Source organism: Channa argus, chromosome 12 (genome assembly GCF_033026475.1).
Source record: "Channa argus isolate prfri chromosome 12, Channa argus male v1.0, whole genome shotgun sequence".
NCBI classification, from domain to species: domain Eukaryota; kingdom Metazoa; phylum Chordata; class Actinopteri; order Anabantiformes; family Channidae; genus Channa; species Channa argus.
In genome coordinates this window covers 25,768,531-25,786,260 of record NC_090208.1, presented here as the reverse complement: position 1 = coordinate 25,786,260, position 17,730 = coordinate 25,768,531, and the positions used below count along the sequence as shown (strand labels likewise).

The 17,730-nt window shown below is 39.2% G+C and overlaps 2 protein-coding genes across 9 annotated transcripts in view; one reads left to right on the top strand and one right to left on the bottom strand.

The window, feature by feature from the left end:
• The window catches only part of rap1gds1 (RAP1, GTP-GDP dissociation stimulator 1), a 25,986-nt gene extending 22,608 nt beyond the window's left edge, over positions 1 to 3,378 (top strand). For all 3 annotated transcript variants that reach the window (XM_067523038.1, XM_067523037.1, XM_067523039.1), the window contains 3 exons: positions 413 to 539; positions 1,172 to 1,300; positions 1,819 to 3,378. In XM_067523038.1, the coding sequence (XP_067379139.1) occupies positions 413 to 539; positions 1,172 to 1,300; positions 1,819 to 1,946 (384 nt within the window). In that variant the 3' untranslated portion in view covers positions 1,947 to 3,378. The remainder of the gene's footprint in view (positions 1 to 412; positions 540 to 1,171; positions 1,301 to 1,818) is intronic.
• Positions 1 to 17,730, bottom strand: part of tspan5a (tetraspanin 5a) — a 20,443-nt gene extending 2,713 nt beyond the window's left edge. Inside the window, exons 1-12 of one of the 6 annotated variants that reach the window (XM_067523046.1) lie at positions 17,335 to 17,730; positions 16,135 to 16,176; positions 15,139 to 15,189; positions 14,278 to 14,424; positions 14,011 to 14,181; positions 13,490 to 13,615; positions 13,009 to 13,056; positions 12,209 to 12,325; positions 12,050 to 12,111; positions 9,627 to 9,669; positions 7,507 to 7,547; positions 4,896 to 7,393 (exon numbers count right to left, since the gene is read on the bottom strand). In XM_067523046.1, coding sequence (XP_067379147.1) covers positions 7,387 to 7,393; positions 7,507 to 7,547; positions 9,627 to 9,669; positions 12,050 to 12,111; positions 12,209 to 12,325; positions 13,009 to 13,056; positions 13,490 to 13,615; positions 14,011 to 14,181; positions 14,278 to 14,424; positions 15,139 to 15,180 — 804 coding nt within the window. In that variant the 5' untranslated portion in view covers positions 15,181 to 15,189; positions 16,135 to 16,176; positions 17,335 to 17,730 and the 3' untranslated portion in view covers positions 4,896 to 7,386. The other 5 variants (XR_010915681.1, XM_067523042.1, XM_067523043.1 and 2 more) reach the window with 5 other exon arrangements.

Sequence of the window (17,730 nt, the reverse complement as noted above, 5' to 3'; positions counted from 1 at the left end):
TGAGCAGTGCTTCAGAAACGTGTCCTCTCACATCACACATTTGCATCTTAGTGTATGTGCTATTAAAAAGGGTTAAGTCAAAAGAATAACTTGATGAACTGGGCATTAACCCTGATATAAGACGTAATACTGTCGATCTGCATTAAGAGTCGCTCCTGTACTGTCTGTACTTGGTCTAGGGCAGAGGTTTCTTTTCTCTTTTGGATGACTTATTTTAAAAGTTACTAAAATGTAGAGGGCAGAAAATGTGTTAGTATTTTCTTTCCTTGTTATAGCCATAATTACCAGATAGTACTTGTCTTTACTCTAAATAATACTCAATAATCATTCCTTTAGTTATCAGAAAATACATCTTATGGATGGTTTGTTAAAGTGATTATTAATACGATTTTTTTGTGCGTTTGAATTTCAGGAAGTTGTCAGAACTGTCATCCAGGGAGGAGGCGTCAAGCACCTAGTTACCATGGCAACTAGTGAGCATATGATTATGCAGAATGAAGCGCTAGTGGCTTTGGGTCTCATAGCAGCACTGGATTTGGGTAAGAGCAGGGATGGATGAAATTTGTACCTCAGTCATTGTTTATTTGCATTTTCAATCTGAATTTTGGCTTGTTTAAATTCAATTTGAAATAAAAGGAATTTGAGTCAAGATCATTTTTAATTGGTGATAATATACCTAATTCAATAAAACCCTGAATCAGTGATGATTCGCTCACTGAGAGTCAAGAGCAAGGAGACTATTACTGATAATCTGCTTAATGTTGTGTTTAATCAAATACTGTTTGGGATCTAAAAGATCATGAACAGAAGCTGATAGTAGTGCAGGATACACACATACTTGGAAAGTGGAAAATGGAACAGGCCAACCCTTGTATTGGTTGCTCCAACTAAAAGTACATAAATATACAGTTCACATGTTTTGAGTGGATGCGGATGGACAGACACAGGATGAAAGATCATATGAGTATTACAGTGTACATACTGTATATTGATATATTTAAGCCCCAGCTGACTCTGACATCTGAGAATAGGAGCAAAGTGTTTTAGTTTGCATTATTTATCACATCTTCCGACTAAACTCGACAGTCTGCTATGAAGCTTACGTCGTCGACGTCCAAAACGTGTCCTTATATCCTTTTATAGTAACACACTGGCACTTTCTGAATTTCAGTTGCCGCTGAGAAGGACTTTGTTGGAGCCAACCTGGTGTCTGTGCTTCACAAGCTGCTGTCAGATGAGAGGAGTGCTCCAGAGATCAAGTACAACTCTATGATACTCATCTGTTCAGTCATGGGTTCAGGTGAGACCATTAATTATTATGTGAAAGTCTTCAGGTTTCTCTTGGATTATTTTATAGCAGATATATATATATATATATATATATATATATATATATATATATATAAAGTATATTATTTTGTTTATTTTTTATTTGATTTCACAATTGAGTGCAATTATCTGCTATTCATGTGGGACTTTTGTGAAACATTAAAAAGTGCACTTTTCTCTATTTTTTCCCCGCTGTAATTTGCTTTTAAAGGGAAATCTGTTCATGTTAAAGTCGCACTTTATTTTTACTTATCTTGCTAAATGCAATACAATAAACACTAACACAGTAGCAACTTAATCAGTACAGCAGCCTTATTTCGTGCAGAATAGAAGTTTTCCTTCAGCCATTTGTTCTACTACATTTTGTTTATACCGTTACGAGACTGTGAACTAAACCTATGCAGAAATTCTTCCTACTTCAGATTTTTACATGAAATGTCTTGTAGCAGTTCAGTACCCGATTTTTTTTCTCTCGTCTTCTCTTTCTAGAACCCCTTCACAAGGAGGTCCAGGGCCTGGCGTTCATCGACGTAGTGTCCAAGTTGAGGGCTCACGAAAACAAGACAGTATCACACCAGGCATCGCTCACAGAGCAGCGACTAACTGCCCAGAGCTAAATGACTGTGTCCAGCCCCACCCACCCAAATGCCTGCCTGAACACCTAATCACCCAATGGCACCTCATGACTGCTCTCCCCTGTGCCCCATCGTCATGTGCCAAGGTACCATGTCATGTTAACTGCCAGCCAGACATACAATCACGTCTCGACCCCTCGACCCTCTGCCCCTCCTCCACTGGGGTTAGACTGATGTTGTTTTAAATTGGAATCCTACATTTGTGTATTTTCTGATTTACTTTTTTTTTTTTTAAATCAACCAGAAGAGAATGGATTCTAGGCCTGTGGAACAGTTTTTACGACCACTGTGGGATTCAAATCAAATGTCCCCTCTGAAAGCCATAATAATGAGATCTAGTTAGGTGGGTTCACAGGCCCTCAATGAGGGTGAGGCAACTTCTATTTTCAGGCTTTACAGACTGATGCCCCTTAAATGTCCGGTGAGCATGATTTATTTATTTCTTATTTTTGTTGTTTTTCCCAGTGGATACCACAGACTTGCTGGTATATATTTCAATTGACACATCAGTCTAGCCCTAGTCCCCACCTCTACTTGTGCATGCATCTCCTGCTACAAGTAGCTCCACATAAGCTGAAGCGCCATAGACAGCCTAATGCAATAGATTAAGAGATGACTCTTTTATGACCATAGCTGTGATACCATCCGCCGGTAACCCACCAGTCAAAATGTGCACAAAAGAACAAAAAATGATCTTTCTGTCGTGATTTCTTTCTTTAATTTTGAACAAAAAGCAGCCGCCCATGATGTGCCCAGTCGTGTCCATGTAGCTCAAGTATAAATTGACTAGAAACTGTGCATGTTTTAGTCCTGTGCCAGTGTTCATTTTACCACTCTGCCACCTGCATACTCTAAAGTACAGCCTCTCCTCTACTGACAACTCCAGTCTTGTTTTTGCACTTTTAGACTCGTATCTAGAAATTGTATTCAGATTTTTAATTCCACGGTTGCCCGAAAAACGTGCCCCCTGGTCCAACAGCTATAACGGTGACGTTAGAGGCTCCGCACGTTTCCACCCCATTGCTGAAAGATAATCATGGAAGAGCCTGGTGAAGAGAATAGTCTGCCTTTGTTAGTTGAATTCAGTTCAGCTGTGTTAAAACAGGTTTATGCCAAAAATAGGTCATAAGAAATTAAAAGTGTGTTTCTTTTCTTTTGTTCAGTGGAAATACAAAGCTTTATCAGTTTACCCATTGACAGAAGTCTCTGATCTAATTTATCATACAACGTGTCAAGGTTTTGCACTTTGAACCTTTAGTCACTGAGTGGCTGATAAAAATTAGTACAGTTATTTATTGCTTCATCAATGTTTGGACTCTGCATAGCCAAATGTCTACGGGTAAAATCCTTTGTTTGTAGTGCTTTGGACAGAATTCAAGAAAATACCAATAAAATTTTTTAAATGTTTTTAAAAGAGCAGCCAAGAACAATGAAAAATTAAAATACATTTTAGCAAGAGATTACAAAGTTAGAAGAATAGATTGAAGTACAACAGGATTCTCTTCCTCATCCTGTTTTGATACATGGTGCCCCAGAAATCTCAAATTCAGCAGCGATGTTCTATATGTAATGCAGGGAGCGTAACAGCATGAATACAAGCTGCCGCCGTTCCTACAAGTGTGAGTTCAGTTTGCATGTGTCTGTTCAAATGCATGTTGTGGGTTAGGCAGCGTGGAGACGGATAAAGTAAGTGAATACAGTTGTTACCACACAACCCCCACAGCAGCATGTTTCCCTCCAGAGGACAGGTCCCTCTTGCTGATGCGTCGAAGGGGTTTCTGCGAACATGCATATCTCAGCATGCGCGACACAGAACCTACACCCTGTTAATGCCACGGTGTGTTTCCTGGTCTGGGGCCCTTGTTTTTTTTTTTTTTTTTTTTTTTTTTTTTTGTTTGGTTTTTTTTTTTTTTTTTTACGTATGAATGGTTGTTTATCAGATTTGTGCTCTTCTAAAGACACATACCAGTGGAGATGTATCCATAGTAACTACGTAAAATACTATAAGCGTAAATGTTTGTTGTAAATGTCATGAGTTGTACATTTGGAGGATTGTAACTCAGCAGATAATAAAAGATGATAGCTAGTGATGGTTAATGTTTTTCTTCCTCCAGCATCCCAGGGATTGATTTATTTTTTTATTTGTGTGTTTTTTCTTAGTAAACTCCTTAGCTCAGTGATGCCATGATGGTGGAATGAGCTAAACAGACTCACTCAGCGAACTCGCTCCCTATATATATAACTCTTCCGCACCTTCCTATGAACTTAAATCTCTTAAAAAAAAAAAAAAAAAAAAAAAACTTCCTTTCTGCTCTTTCTCGCACTTGCATCTCGTGAACTGTGAACACTTTTCTGACAGGACTTTGCTTTGAAGTTTTCACCTTTACTTAGATTTTTGCTTCCTTGTACGTCACTTTGAAAAAAGCGCCTGCTAAAGGACTAAATGTAAATGTTTTATTACAGGCAAATTTGTGCTTAAGAGCATCTTCACACTGACTTCATAAGCAGTCGCACTCCTTCTCTCCCTCTTCATTTTCTCACAGTCAAGTTGCATCCAGTCTGTATTAAAAACTAAAGCCTTTTTTTTTTATTTTTTTTTTACTCAAGTTAAAAGTTTCTTTATTCACAGATGTCTTTGCCGTAAATCACACTTCCTACAGTTGCCTAGAACTTGTCTTTTCAATGCATTTGCAGTAACTGTCTAAAATAAGGCAATGGCATTTTCAAAAGCAAACTTCAAGCCTGAGTCTGCTTTGTAAAATCTAGTTGTCTGCAATAACAAGAATTTAGAATCATTTGTATCAACAGTGACAGACGGCGAAGATGTCCAGAAACACTGACAGATGATGTGTGGGAGGTGCAAATCATAAACACATTTGTGAGCTCTCTCTGCCAACAATACAGTTAAAAAAAAAAAACACACCTCAAAAATGTTTTTATTACCTTTAATAATTAATTTTACCTTATTAAAATAAGTCAAATTTCAGTGGGACGTGAGACGAGGAAATGAAAGGAGGTAGTTACATTACGCTTTAAGGAAATACTGTGGACATCTAACACACCTCAGAGCATCCAAACTCTGGCATATAAAGTTTAGAGTGACAAATCCACTTAAGTAGTACTGAATGTTTTCCAACACAACAGGGAAAATATAAAACCAAATTAATACCAGAAATATACATATCAGCAACAGTATGTATCCCTTTAAGCACCTCACATTTCAGAATGTATCACACCTGATCCACCACAATACTCATCTGAACAGGGTAAGAAAACACATGGAACAAGTTATACATGCTGTGAGGGGGCGGGGGAATTTTTAAACCATCCAGAAGAGACATTGTAACACTTCATATTTTCAAATGAGATATTTTATCCCTGAACATGATTTGAAAATTGTCATATATTCAGTTTTGCAGGGCCTGATCACATCTGCATCAAAACACACACACACACACACACAGTGAAAGGCAGTCACGGGATAAATGTGCCGGATTTGTTTCAAGTGCAACAGACACAAATATTGAATGTGTTCACTCACTTTCCTCACTCATCTGCTAAATCTGCTGTTGTAATATTTTCCACCTCAAATTACTTCCCACCGCACTTTATTAAAACTTTAAAATGTTCTGCACCAACATTTAGTCCTTGGCCTAGGTAATAATCACAATATGAAATGAATGATTATACACATTTACATTTGTACTCACTTATGTATAATTACATGAACATCCTTCATCTACAAAATAAAGGGATCTTCCAAATCGTCATGACTGCAACAGTAACCATTTAAAAATGATAAGCTCTTTGTATGTAATGTGGAGATGATCCAGGACGTACCAAACCACACTCGTTAAGAAAAAGTTTAGTCCCAATTTGATAGGAAATCAAATTATTCAGATTTTTATTTTGCAGTAGTTGTAATCGCACATAAATGTTGCCACTGGATGCTTCATTCGTTCTCCCTCTCCGTCCTTACAGTGATTCATTATAGAGCAACTGCAAGAGCATGTTTTCATACAGTACTGTGTGAGATGCACCACAAGGGATTAAGTTACCCAAATCATTAAACTTCAGATTAATTTCCCAAATCATTAAATCATCCAAATCTTTTGTATGGAGCCTCAGCACTGCAGGTTTTGTCCATCTTTTTAAGCCTACTCATGCTGCTAAGTTAGTATGGAGAAGGGGAAAGATCGAGACAGTATGGCATGTGATTACCCGATTCTGACTTTATTCTTTTTTTTTTTTTTAACGAAAGATCTCCAAGTGTTTTTCTTCAGCACAAGCTGTTGTAATACCACTTAAATAAAATGGTTTAAAATCAGGGGGAAATCAGCCGATCTAAGCAAACAGAGTTAGAAATCCGACTAGACAATAAAAGTCAGTCTGACCATTTTCATTACTGTTAAACAGGAGCGTTTAAGTGTACAGGTCTCTAATCTGAAGAACACTACCACAGGAAAACACTGGAATGTCTCTTTCTGTTCGTTAGTTGAGTAGTAACTCATGAGTCTACAAAGATTTAGTAATTTGTGGCTACTTCCTTTTTAGTGCTGAGAGTTTATGGCTAAACTGCTCCATCACGACAGTATGCACAAATATCCACACTGCACGTTGAACGAGAATTCAAATTCACCGTTAGTGCAACAAATAAAAGTTTGTAGATATTCAGTAGTGAGACACAGTCATAGCTGAAGAATTCCTTGCTGCTTGAACACATATGCCCGTGAAGGCAGGTCTCACAGATTTTCAACTTGCTTCCCATGATTCCAGTTTGAGGCATAGATGGATTTGAATGGTATTTTACTTTTTAATTCCTTACATCTAAATATTACTCTGCTGCTAACTGGAAAATTACAAATGAAGGAGATTTTCTAGATGACTTCGTATAACTGAAAAGCTCCTCCACATGATGTCATCTAGGGGGAGTTTCAGACTAGAATTGTAAGTAGCAATTTGAAAATCGGACAAGTGCTTCTTGTCTTTATAAAAAAAAAAAAAAAAAAAGACGTCCAGCTTTCAGTCCAAAACAAGCAAACATTTCTGTCCCTGTACACCTGTGTCTCGGGTTAAAAAAAAAAAAAAAAGAAGCAAACACTGAACTTTGACAGAAGTACGTGTGTTGTCCCAGTCATATATGATGGATTTAGCAATGGAATATTATTTCCACAGTGAAAAATACAGCTCTAATATTAAAAAGATGTATCAAAACTCCTAGTCTCTACAGATAGCTATCAAAACTGGTGCATTGTGATGTTTATTCATCCTCTCCAACAGTTAATGTTTTACAGTAGTCACACGGTGTTATTTACAGATCTTTTTGCAGACATCAGTGCCTTGGAAAAAGGTGCTGGTCCAGTAAAGTAAAGTGATCAACGGCATCTTCAGAATGCTCCCTGATGTGCTCAAGGAGGTGTGTTCAAAGACTGAGAGGAAAGAAAATTAGAGGCAAAATCTAATGAGCAAAAATACTATGTATATGATCATGGTAACTACTACAGTAAATGTATCAAAATGTACTTCATTGAAAAAAGGTCACCTGTTAAAGTTGAAACACTGCTTCAGTGTCAGGTAAAGAAACTGGAAAAGAGGACGGAGATGAACTCATGAAACAGTCAAATCAAGTCAAAAAACATGACTCACCAACACGGTTCCAAGACTCCTATTGCTCAACAATCTTCACGTAAAAGTTCAGTACAGTAAAGAGCAGAAAGTGGTTGAATGAGGGTTTGGGTGGGACGGCTTAGAAAGGCTTGTTTCTCTGCAAAGGATCAGTGGTCTACGCCACAAGATGGAGAGGAAAGACGTAGGATTACAAGTTGAGACAGACAAAGGTCTTTAGATGGACACAGTCACAGTGAACAGGGTGGAAAGACAGAAAGAAAGAAAGGTTTGTTGTCTAAGTCACGTGACTCCAAGGCTTATTAATGCAAAGAACCACAGCTACAGCTCAGCAGGGACACGTAGGAAAATCACTGGCATGCAGCCACACTGACAATTGTTATTCAGATTATTTCTGACCTACAGGTGGGGATGAAACTATTTATACCCTTCCATTAAAAAAAAAAAAAAGTAGGGATGTCCCGTTACCACTTTTTCCAAGTACAAGTACTTATATTCTATATTCAAGTCTCAATACATACTAAATAAGTACTAAACAATTTTGCTTATAGTATGAGTTGCTGGACAGTAAGTCCTCGGCAATCCTTTGTAGATAAGCAAATCCGTCAAGAATGGAAATTCAGACATTTCTACGCCAAAAACCAATATGGCGGCAACCTGTTTTTAATAAACGGAGCGATTTTCACTGACAAACAAACAAAAAAAGAAGAGAAAATAAGAAGATTTGTAGTCAAATTCTGGATGGAGAAGCATGGACAACTTGGACTGTAGAGTCTACATAGAAATATGAAGACAAAATAACAGAGCTTCAGGTAATGTTCTAGTTACTATATACACAGATAAGGCATAACATTATGACCACCTGTGCAATTTGATACAATCCAGAACAGTGGCTCTGCCATGAATTCTACTTTTACGAGGTAATAATTTCTCAGTTTTCAGGTTGAAACTGTCAGAAAGGTGATAATTCTACTATCTGTACTGAGGTCAGAGTGGGTGGGGGAGTTGTACTGCAGTGCATTATAAGAAGATGTGTTTCTATTGTTTTGGCCGCTTCATTTAAAGTGGCCAAGACATTAGTATCAACTCCTCTTATAATTACATTGTAATGTTATGCCTGATCAGTGTATAACCCTCATGGTTGCCAATTTTTGTCACAAATATTCAAGGTTTTTAAAATATTCCTGGGAAACATGAGTATGACTTGTAGAAACTAGAATTTGCAGCAGAGCTTGCATGTGACTCATGTTGTCATCACGGCTCTAAATCACAGATTTGTTTTTTTTGGTTGTAACAGTACAAGTACATGAAGACAACATCGGGCCCGATGCCCGATACTGGTATTGGCTCTGAGACATCCCTAAAAAGAAGAAACCCACAGTTTTCTCTGACTTGAAACTGACAAAAATAATAAATAAATATGTTTGAAGAGAATAGTAAAATAATACAACAAATGAAAATGGCCTGAACAGATTAGTAAGAATAGTGACATATTTAAAAAAAAAAAAAAAAAATTCATTAGGATTCCACATCTTTAACCCTTAGATGCATAAGTGGGTCAAAAATGACCCGGTGAGGTCGTTTTCTTCCAATATCTTCGTAATGAAAAGTTATCATTTCATAGTCCAGTTATTTCTTAAAAAACACGTTATTGAAATTAAATGTTTAACCTACTATTTATACATTTTATGAAATTGTAGTTTATTCTGTGGACCACGCAGACTCTTTCACACTATAGTCATGAAGGACAAGCACACACATTTCTGAGGTAAAAAAAATAAAGCTAACATTAGTGTATGTACTGTGTGTGTGTGTGTTTGTGTGTGTCATTCATGACTATTGTGTAAAATACTGTGTGTTATCATCTATCATCAAATTAGCCTATTACTGTATGTATTGCCTGTGTGTGTGTGTCTGCGCATGTATGTGTGCATTTATTTATATAGCTACATATTGATCAGTGGTTTGCTTGTCATTCAGCACATTCAGGTAACACAGATCATAAAGTCAACACTCGGTGTGGGAAATGCAAAGTACCTCTATGCAATGCTCACAGTCAGAAACAGGTAGTTTGTCACAACTGTGATGAGACAAGAAGGCAAGAAAAGAGAGTTATACACACGCACACGCATGTACTCGTGTGAGAGTACTACAAATTACGTGGCTGTAGTACAGACGGTAAGGCAGTCATCCATGGACCACAGGCTCAGTGGTTCAATTCCCGCGCCGTCTTGGCCTTGTGGCCTTGGGCAGGACACTGAACGCCCAGTTTCTCCTGGTGGGTCTGGTGAGCACATTGCATGGCAGCCACCGCTGTGTGTGTGTGTGTGTGTGTGTGTGTGTGAATGAGAAGGAACACTGCAAGGCGCTTTAGATAAAAAGTGCTATATAAGTGGATGTTGACATTGTTCTATTGCTGTTGTGTAATTTTCTTTTCAAATTTTCTAAACGTTTTAAAAAATGCTGAACAAGTGAAAAATAAAAATATTTCAAACACGAAATCCTTCTTTTGTGGACAAAACTATAATACAAATGGTTATTTTTAACCAAAATGACAAAAGTGGCTTAAAAACACATTGATTCTTACTCAGGTCATTTTTGACCCACTTAATGGCAAAATGTAGGGTCCAGTCACTCGTGCATCTAAGGGTTAATCGTGTAACCAGGGGCTCAGCCGATATGAAAGAAAAGGAGTTACTCTGCTGTTCGGTATCATTGTGTGTACCACACTAAAGCAATGGACGGAGTTGTCTGAGGACGAGAGGATTGGAGACAAGCATATCAAAGGTCAAGGCTCCAAGCAGCTTGATGTCGCTGTGACTGCTCCTGCGAATATTAATAAGAAGTTTAAGGTTGGAGCAGTTTGCTGAAGAACATTGGGCCAAACCACTTGTTGGCAGGTCCAGAATTCTCGCTGAGAGCTACAGAAATTGGTTTGTTTCTTTTGGAGTTTGCCTCCAAAGGTTGTGAAATTATTATTAGATAAAGAGAACTATCATGTTTGTTTAGGCAGTTTGTATTTGTTGTATTAGTCAGATTTAGTTTTTCTTTAATTGTTCATGTTTTTTCTTTGATCACTGATTGTCAGTTTCAAATCGTTTCATTACGGGTTCTTCTGTTTCCCATGTTTGTGTGTTTTTAAAAAAAAAACCATATATTTTATTAAAATTTCAGTAGCCTCACTCCATCAATGCAACTTCCCAAAGGTCCTGATTAAGACTTTAATTTAAACCATATTAGCAATTTAATTCAATCCATAATGGGGGAGTTTACTGAAATTTCAAAGAATAAAATCGAAATCAAAGACTAATCGCCAAATTAGTATGATTGAAAAGTACAACCATAGACTCTTTTTGTCTCTGTTAACTGCATCCATAAGTTTTGGTTTAAAAATGAATTAAAATGCACAGTAACACGCATAAAAATAAAAATTAGAAAAACACAAAAAAAGGTGAAAAGCAAATTTTCTGCAATTATTTAAAAATAGAATTTATTTAAAAAGATTAATCTCACATAAAATATTGCATATATTGTATCTAAATATTATATAAATCCTAAATCTATATAATATTTATTCACATTAATTTATGTTGATTGGTACCATGGCACATTTTTGCCTCCATACTACACTTGTAAGGTTACAGCGAATCCAGCTCTAAGTTTGCAAATGTAGAACTTAGCTGGGACACAACACCAAACATAGATCATCCAGCCAATCACTGCAATGCTCAGGACAAAACACAAATGACCAAATGGATCCATCACACCCACCGGCTACAAACACACATACAGCGTGTGTGTATGTGTGTGTGTCTCATGAGTAGTAAGCCGATGCTTTCTTGCTGGAGTGAGGAGGGAGTCGACGCATGGAGAGAGGGGGGGGCACCCTGATGAAGCATGGAGGAGGAAGAATGAGGCGTGAGGTGAGTTTTGGCATTGTGACGATGGGAAAGCTCAGCAAACTCTCCTCCCTGTCCTTCCTGCAGCTCGCTGCTAAATTCAAGCTCCTACCTGTTTTCTACATGAAGACACCTACAGCCTGAGTGGAGACAGTTACACTGATTGTTCCATTGCATTTCACATCCGTGGTCCTTTTACACTGATGATCTTATAAAATACTGAGTCTTTACACTCAGGAGATTCATCTTTTGCAGACAAGTGTTTAACATGATACAGCTGGCTCTGCTAACTTTGCATCTAATGGCTGCAGACACTTTACCCTAAAAATACCCTTTTCTACAAACCTCTGCAGACCAGAGATGTACATTTGGTTTTTATGTACGAGATAAAAAGAATCTATTTGTTTTGACTTGTAACTTTCCTTTTTGTTATCTAACATACAGCATCTCTATGTGTCTCATGTTAAAACTAGATGGGAATCAAGTGACAAAAATGAGAAAAAGGGAAAAGGACTTAAATGTATGAGAAGGAGACGGCAATGAAGAAGGTCTTTTTCTCACCAGCTCGCCCGCACAGCCTCGATGTCACTCACTAAGTTTTGGGCCAAACAAATCCCAAAAATCTGTGGATGAAAGAGGAAAACACCATTACAATGTTGCTTTTGTTTCAGATTTTACTTCTGGAGCACCGTGACGCTTCAACATACGAGTGGGACTGACCTGCAGCAGTGCAACTCCAATGAAGATCCCAGCCACCAGGGTGAGGTTGTCCTGGAGCCACTTCTCAAACTGTGGTACACACCCTTTCACGTTGATGTAGTCCTTCTGCTCTGAATCCTGTGTGGAGATTCCCACGCGACATTATCTTTACACTTCGCTCATGCAGTACCGCGCATCTGTAAAAACTATCTGACATGTTGTAGTTGCACCTAATGAAAAGGTTTCAGTTTCCTTTCTGTGCATCCAATGCTGAAACGGTGGAAGGCGGAGGCAGTTACCCTTTAGCTCGGTTAGCAGCAAAAATAATGTCTTCTGTATACATGCAAAGGCAAAATACGTTTTTATTTGGACTTTTCTTTTCGGAGGTTGATTTTAAAGACGAAAAGAAGCCAATTTCCCAAATTAAATCGACCTAAAGTCAGGCAGACATTTTGGAAACGTGACACTAATTACTATTGTAATGATTACAATTGATTGTGGCCATATGTCACATCAAAGACGTTTCCACTCTAAAATTGCTCTTTACTTAAATCAATTTAAAAATTCAATTAGCAATCAGCAGCTTTATTTGATCTACTTCAAAATTAAAATCACTTAAACCAAATCAACTAACTGCAATGAACATTTCAACTGAATATGAATAAAGGAAGTAAAGTATCTTATCACTTTGACCTCTTGACCCTACTGCCTCACCTTAACGGCCATTCTTCTATCAACACCTCGCAGCTAAATGCAAAGACTTTTCCTGCAGTCGATCTTTGTCTGCAACCAAAGCTCTGGTAAAATAAAGGGTCACTTACTGGTTTAGCTCGAATGTCATACCCACACTGGGTGTTTATCACATCCTCCTACGGACAAAAAGAATAAACATTTGAAATTTTAACCTGTTTAAAAGCATAATTTTTTTAAAGGAGCATTCATAAAAAGCGAGACGTCTGTGTACCACAGGAATATCTGACATGTTAAGTTGGATTCGGGCTCACTGCGGAAAGTGCAGGGAACCCTGACATAACCACTTCTTACTCTGCTTCAATTTCTTTCTCAAAACCGTGAAAGTGTTAAAATAAATGGTAACATTTTCTTTCTTCTTCTATGGGAGCTTCTTTTGAGCTGGTGTGAACTATAGCGCCGACCACGGCGTCGTAGGGCACCAACAAGAACAAGAGCGGGGCTCAAGTGAGTATGAACACACACTGATTGTTGCAGGTGATGTGGTTATACACTGAGGAACAGGTACTGTTCATGTTGAACTCTACAAAGGGACCATGAGTACACTCTTACCGCTGGGTCCTTGGTGCAGCAGGAGAAGGGAACTCCGCACTTTTCCCGACTGGGATTCCCGTCAGTACAGTTAAAATAGATGTTCAGGTTCCAATCGTCTGCGCCAAACGCTCCACAACACTCCCACTAAAGTCAAGCAGGAAGGACAAACAGATAAACGCACGTCATTGGTTGAACAACACGAGAGCATTTGGCCGTGTGTCAGATGGGTTTGTGGGACTGATGACCTGATTGGCTCTGACTAATCAGAGCAGCTTGTAACTTTTAAAGAACAACGCGTCTATTTACCTAAAGTAGAGGCCTGCAACTGTCGATTTCTGTGAGAAACTACCACAAGTTTAACAATGTTCGCAGACCTCGACGCTTCCGTAATTGATAGGAATTATTTGTTAAACAATCGATCGGTTAATTGCTGGTACGATGACTTTGTCATATCAAACTTTCTTAGGCCAAATCTGAACTTTGGAGCTCGACTGTAAATGAATGTTGTATGAGTTTAGCTGCTCGTCCCATTAACGCACATATTCTTGAGTGAAATCGATGAGGTTCTGTAGATCGATGTCGTCCCGGTATGCTCGGATGTTATTGTTGATGAACAGGTTGAGCTGGTCTTTGATCCAGTCCTTGAAGACAAACGCCAGGATTCCCGTCGTCAGCTCCAGGAAAAAGATGATTCCCAGGAACACAGAGAACTACAACACACACAAAAAGAGGATTTTAACACTGGGGTCATTCGGGCATCATTCCTTTGCATGCAGATCGGAAAACATTCTAATCATGGAACATACAAACTTGAGCAGAAACGTGTTTTCCCGCAGTGCTCCAATGCATCCGGCGAAGCCCAGAATGAACATGACTCCCCCGACCACCATGAAAAGCCAGACTGGATCCAGACCCCCTAGGTCTGTGATGGATGAGATGTTGGACAGAACCCCCTGGAGGGAAGAGACAGAGCATAATGAACACATGGAGTCTGAACCAGGCAGCTGTGTCGCTCAGACACCTTTGTCAAAAGAGGTCACAGAGACAGAAAAAACACACAAGTCCTAACGAAAACTCTATTCATCTAGTTTTAGAATTTTTATATCGAGAATACTCTGCTAAACAGGAAGTAAGAACTGATTCCGTGACAGGTTTTCTGTTTGCCTCAATTGGGTTATTTTGAACCTTCTGTTTTACCATCAAAATGGAGAAAAATTCTGCACAAAGCAGAAGACTGGAATTTCAAGGCCCAAATCTTTTGAGCAGAGCAAGCTGCTAGAAGCCCCACAGTGTTTGTTAGCTTGTCGCTCACCTCAGTCCATCTGCCGTGTTTGTGCAGCGGGTTTATCAGAGCGTGTTGACTGAACACAGCTGCCTGATGTTGAGTAAAAGAGACTCAGAATCTCCGTTACAGCTGAGGGAGAACCGAGCACAGGGTTTGGAATTCTCTGTGTGCTCATCCCTACACCTCACAACGTTTTTATCAGTTCTTACAAACAGTAATTGTGGCCTCACAATTCATACCAATAAATTCAGCATGAAATAGCATTAGTCTAATTTTGGCCTTTAAGAAAGAAAACCAAATAACTAAAAGATGAAATGAAAGAAAAGTAAAATCGTTTACAAACACAGTACATATTACTATATGCCAGCGTGTCTGTGCTCACCTTTTCACTCCACGCCCACAGTCCAATTCCAACTAAGGCCATGCCCAGCAGCTGCAAAGACACCGCAGTCATATCAAGTTACTGTGGAGATGACATGTCGTTTCAGTCTGTCACACTGCTACTCAATCAAAGTACGGAAACATTTTCTCTGAGATCACTGCAATGTGGGATCAGACTGGCTGCTTCCTCTCCGCCCTCGGCCCCATCACCTCCTTCTTATACAGTCCTTTCATGTTGCCACATTTTACATTCTTCAGTCTCTTTATTAACATATTCAGCCTCCACCACATTTTACACATCTTACTGCCTCGTACATTTATTTTGAAATGGAAAAACTGCAACTTTCGCTTCTCAGTCAACAGCGGTAACTTATAATTACAAATAAAAATTATTTCTTTTTGGTTTTTTTGTATCAAACCAATCAAAATTGAACTGAAAGCTCTCCTTTACACATTTGGTTATATTCAGAGCTTTTCACTGTGGCTCCATATAATAGTCAGCGGAACCTCATTGCTTTAAAGTTTCTTCTGACGGGTCTAGAACTTGACTGGAGTCCACCTGAGGGAAAAAATCCATCAAGACATGAAGGTCAAGAAACTCTCTGTAGATCTCCACATTCATGTTGTGTGGTAAGACACAGATCAGGACGTGGGTATAAAATTATTTCTAAAGCGTTTTTATGTTTTCAGGAGCACACTGTCTATCTGGAAGTCTGGAAGCACCAGGACTTTTCCTACAGGTGGCTTTTATGCCAAACTTAGTACAGTAACTGGGCAATAAGGACCTTGGTCAGGCAGGTGACTGCACACCATCAATCGGGGCTTTATAGTAATTCAATTCAAAAGTATTTACACACTGTAGTGCCTCTCATCACCTGGCTTATTTCAAACAACTGCGTAACTCGTTAACTGGTAATGGGTCGGAAAACATTTTCACATTTTTAAGATAACTAACTAAATAAAGAATTATACATTATCTTTATAAGTTTGTCATTACCTGTTATAGTGTGTAGAGCAAAGAGTGAAGGGGGTCTGAAAACTTTTCCAAGCCAAACAAACAAAATATCATAGAAATGTCACAATATAAATTCTTATACTTTATAGTTTTCATAGAACATACAGCACGTAGAAAAGGTATCCATCCCCTTTTGGAAGTTTTCCCTTTTTTACAACATGAAATTAAAATTTACCAAATAGGATTCATTTAAAGTGGAAGCATATCTACAACTGAGTTAATGTAAAATCTATAACTGCAAATAAGTAACTAAAGTAAAATATGTCTAAATGCAGATGACCTGAGCACAGTGAATCTGTTTAAAAGAGATAAATACACCTGTATCTGGAAGGTCCAGGGACTGGTGAACCAGAATCCTGATCAAAATCCCCCCAGAAGGGTGGGACTGGCCACCACCATAATCTCAGCCCTGGCAGAGTGACAAGGTGCTCGGCACCTGCTGTCGAACTTTCAGCATAAAGAAAACGGAGCAAATCTAAGGCTGAAATAAATCACTATTATAAACAGATACATTTATATTGTTATTCTCTACATTTAAGGTGGTTTCACATATTTTGCAACTGGATTATCCCTGCGAAAGGCGGATTTTTACCTCATCCCCTGTGTTTATTATTTGTGCATTACTATCTGGAGTCTATATACTGTATATACTTGTTTTCAGAACAATTAATTTGATTGATATTGTTTTCGAAAACAATTTAGCGTTTTCGGAAAACACTAAAAAAAAAAAGAACAACAGCAGAACAATAAAAAACCGCAAATAAATCGGATTTGAAACCCTTTCGCACCACTTTCCAAACGCGCCACCCGATCTCCAGCGCGGGCCCCCGTTTGGCCACCACAGTGAAACGGTTTCTAGATCCGCCCCTGTCAGTTACACCGCGGACTGGCGAATTGTGCCGTCATGGGGACGTGGGAGCCAGCTGGGTGCTAAGCCCGCAGCCTGCAGCCTGCGCCTGTCAGTCCACTGCAAAAAGCCGATTAGCTCTGTGTTGTGAACTGAGCAGCAGCTGCCTCTAGTCCAGCAGTACTGGACCAATACGTTGAGAGTAAAATGACGGGCTCTGTGGACGGAGGAGCCCCATACGATGCGATGAGGACGCGGGCCCTCCTCCCTGTTGGACTGTCTCTGTCCTGGAAGAAAAGCGCAGCTGCGTAAAAAGACCAAATAAAACCTCTTACCCAAAACAGGATATTGAATCCAAAAATGAAGTATTTGATGCAGCAGCTGACTTCGTGCCCTTTGTAATGGTTCCCCGACATGTTTGAGCATCATCAGCGGCGTCTCGGCGTGAGGAAAAAAACCCGGCCTGCTTCACAGGCTTTGTGTGCGCGATGGAACAGGTTCAGCGGGCCGGGGACGCATATTCCACTTTGTCCCCTTCGAACGTCCACGCAGCCGCTTTCAGAGAAACGCCAAGAGCATGACGGAGGAGCCGAACTGACGCGGACTCGTTCGATTAAAAACACGGACGGACAGCAACGCAGAGGAGATCCGAAATAAAACCGATCATCTGGTTTTGTGTTGCAAATAGCGGCTGCAGGAGGCGGTGCCGCTGATGCGGGCGGTCGTCACTG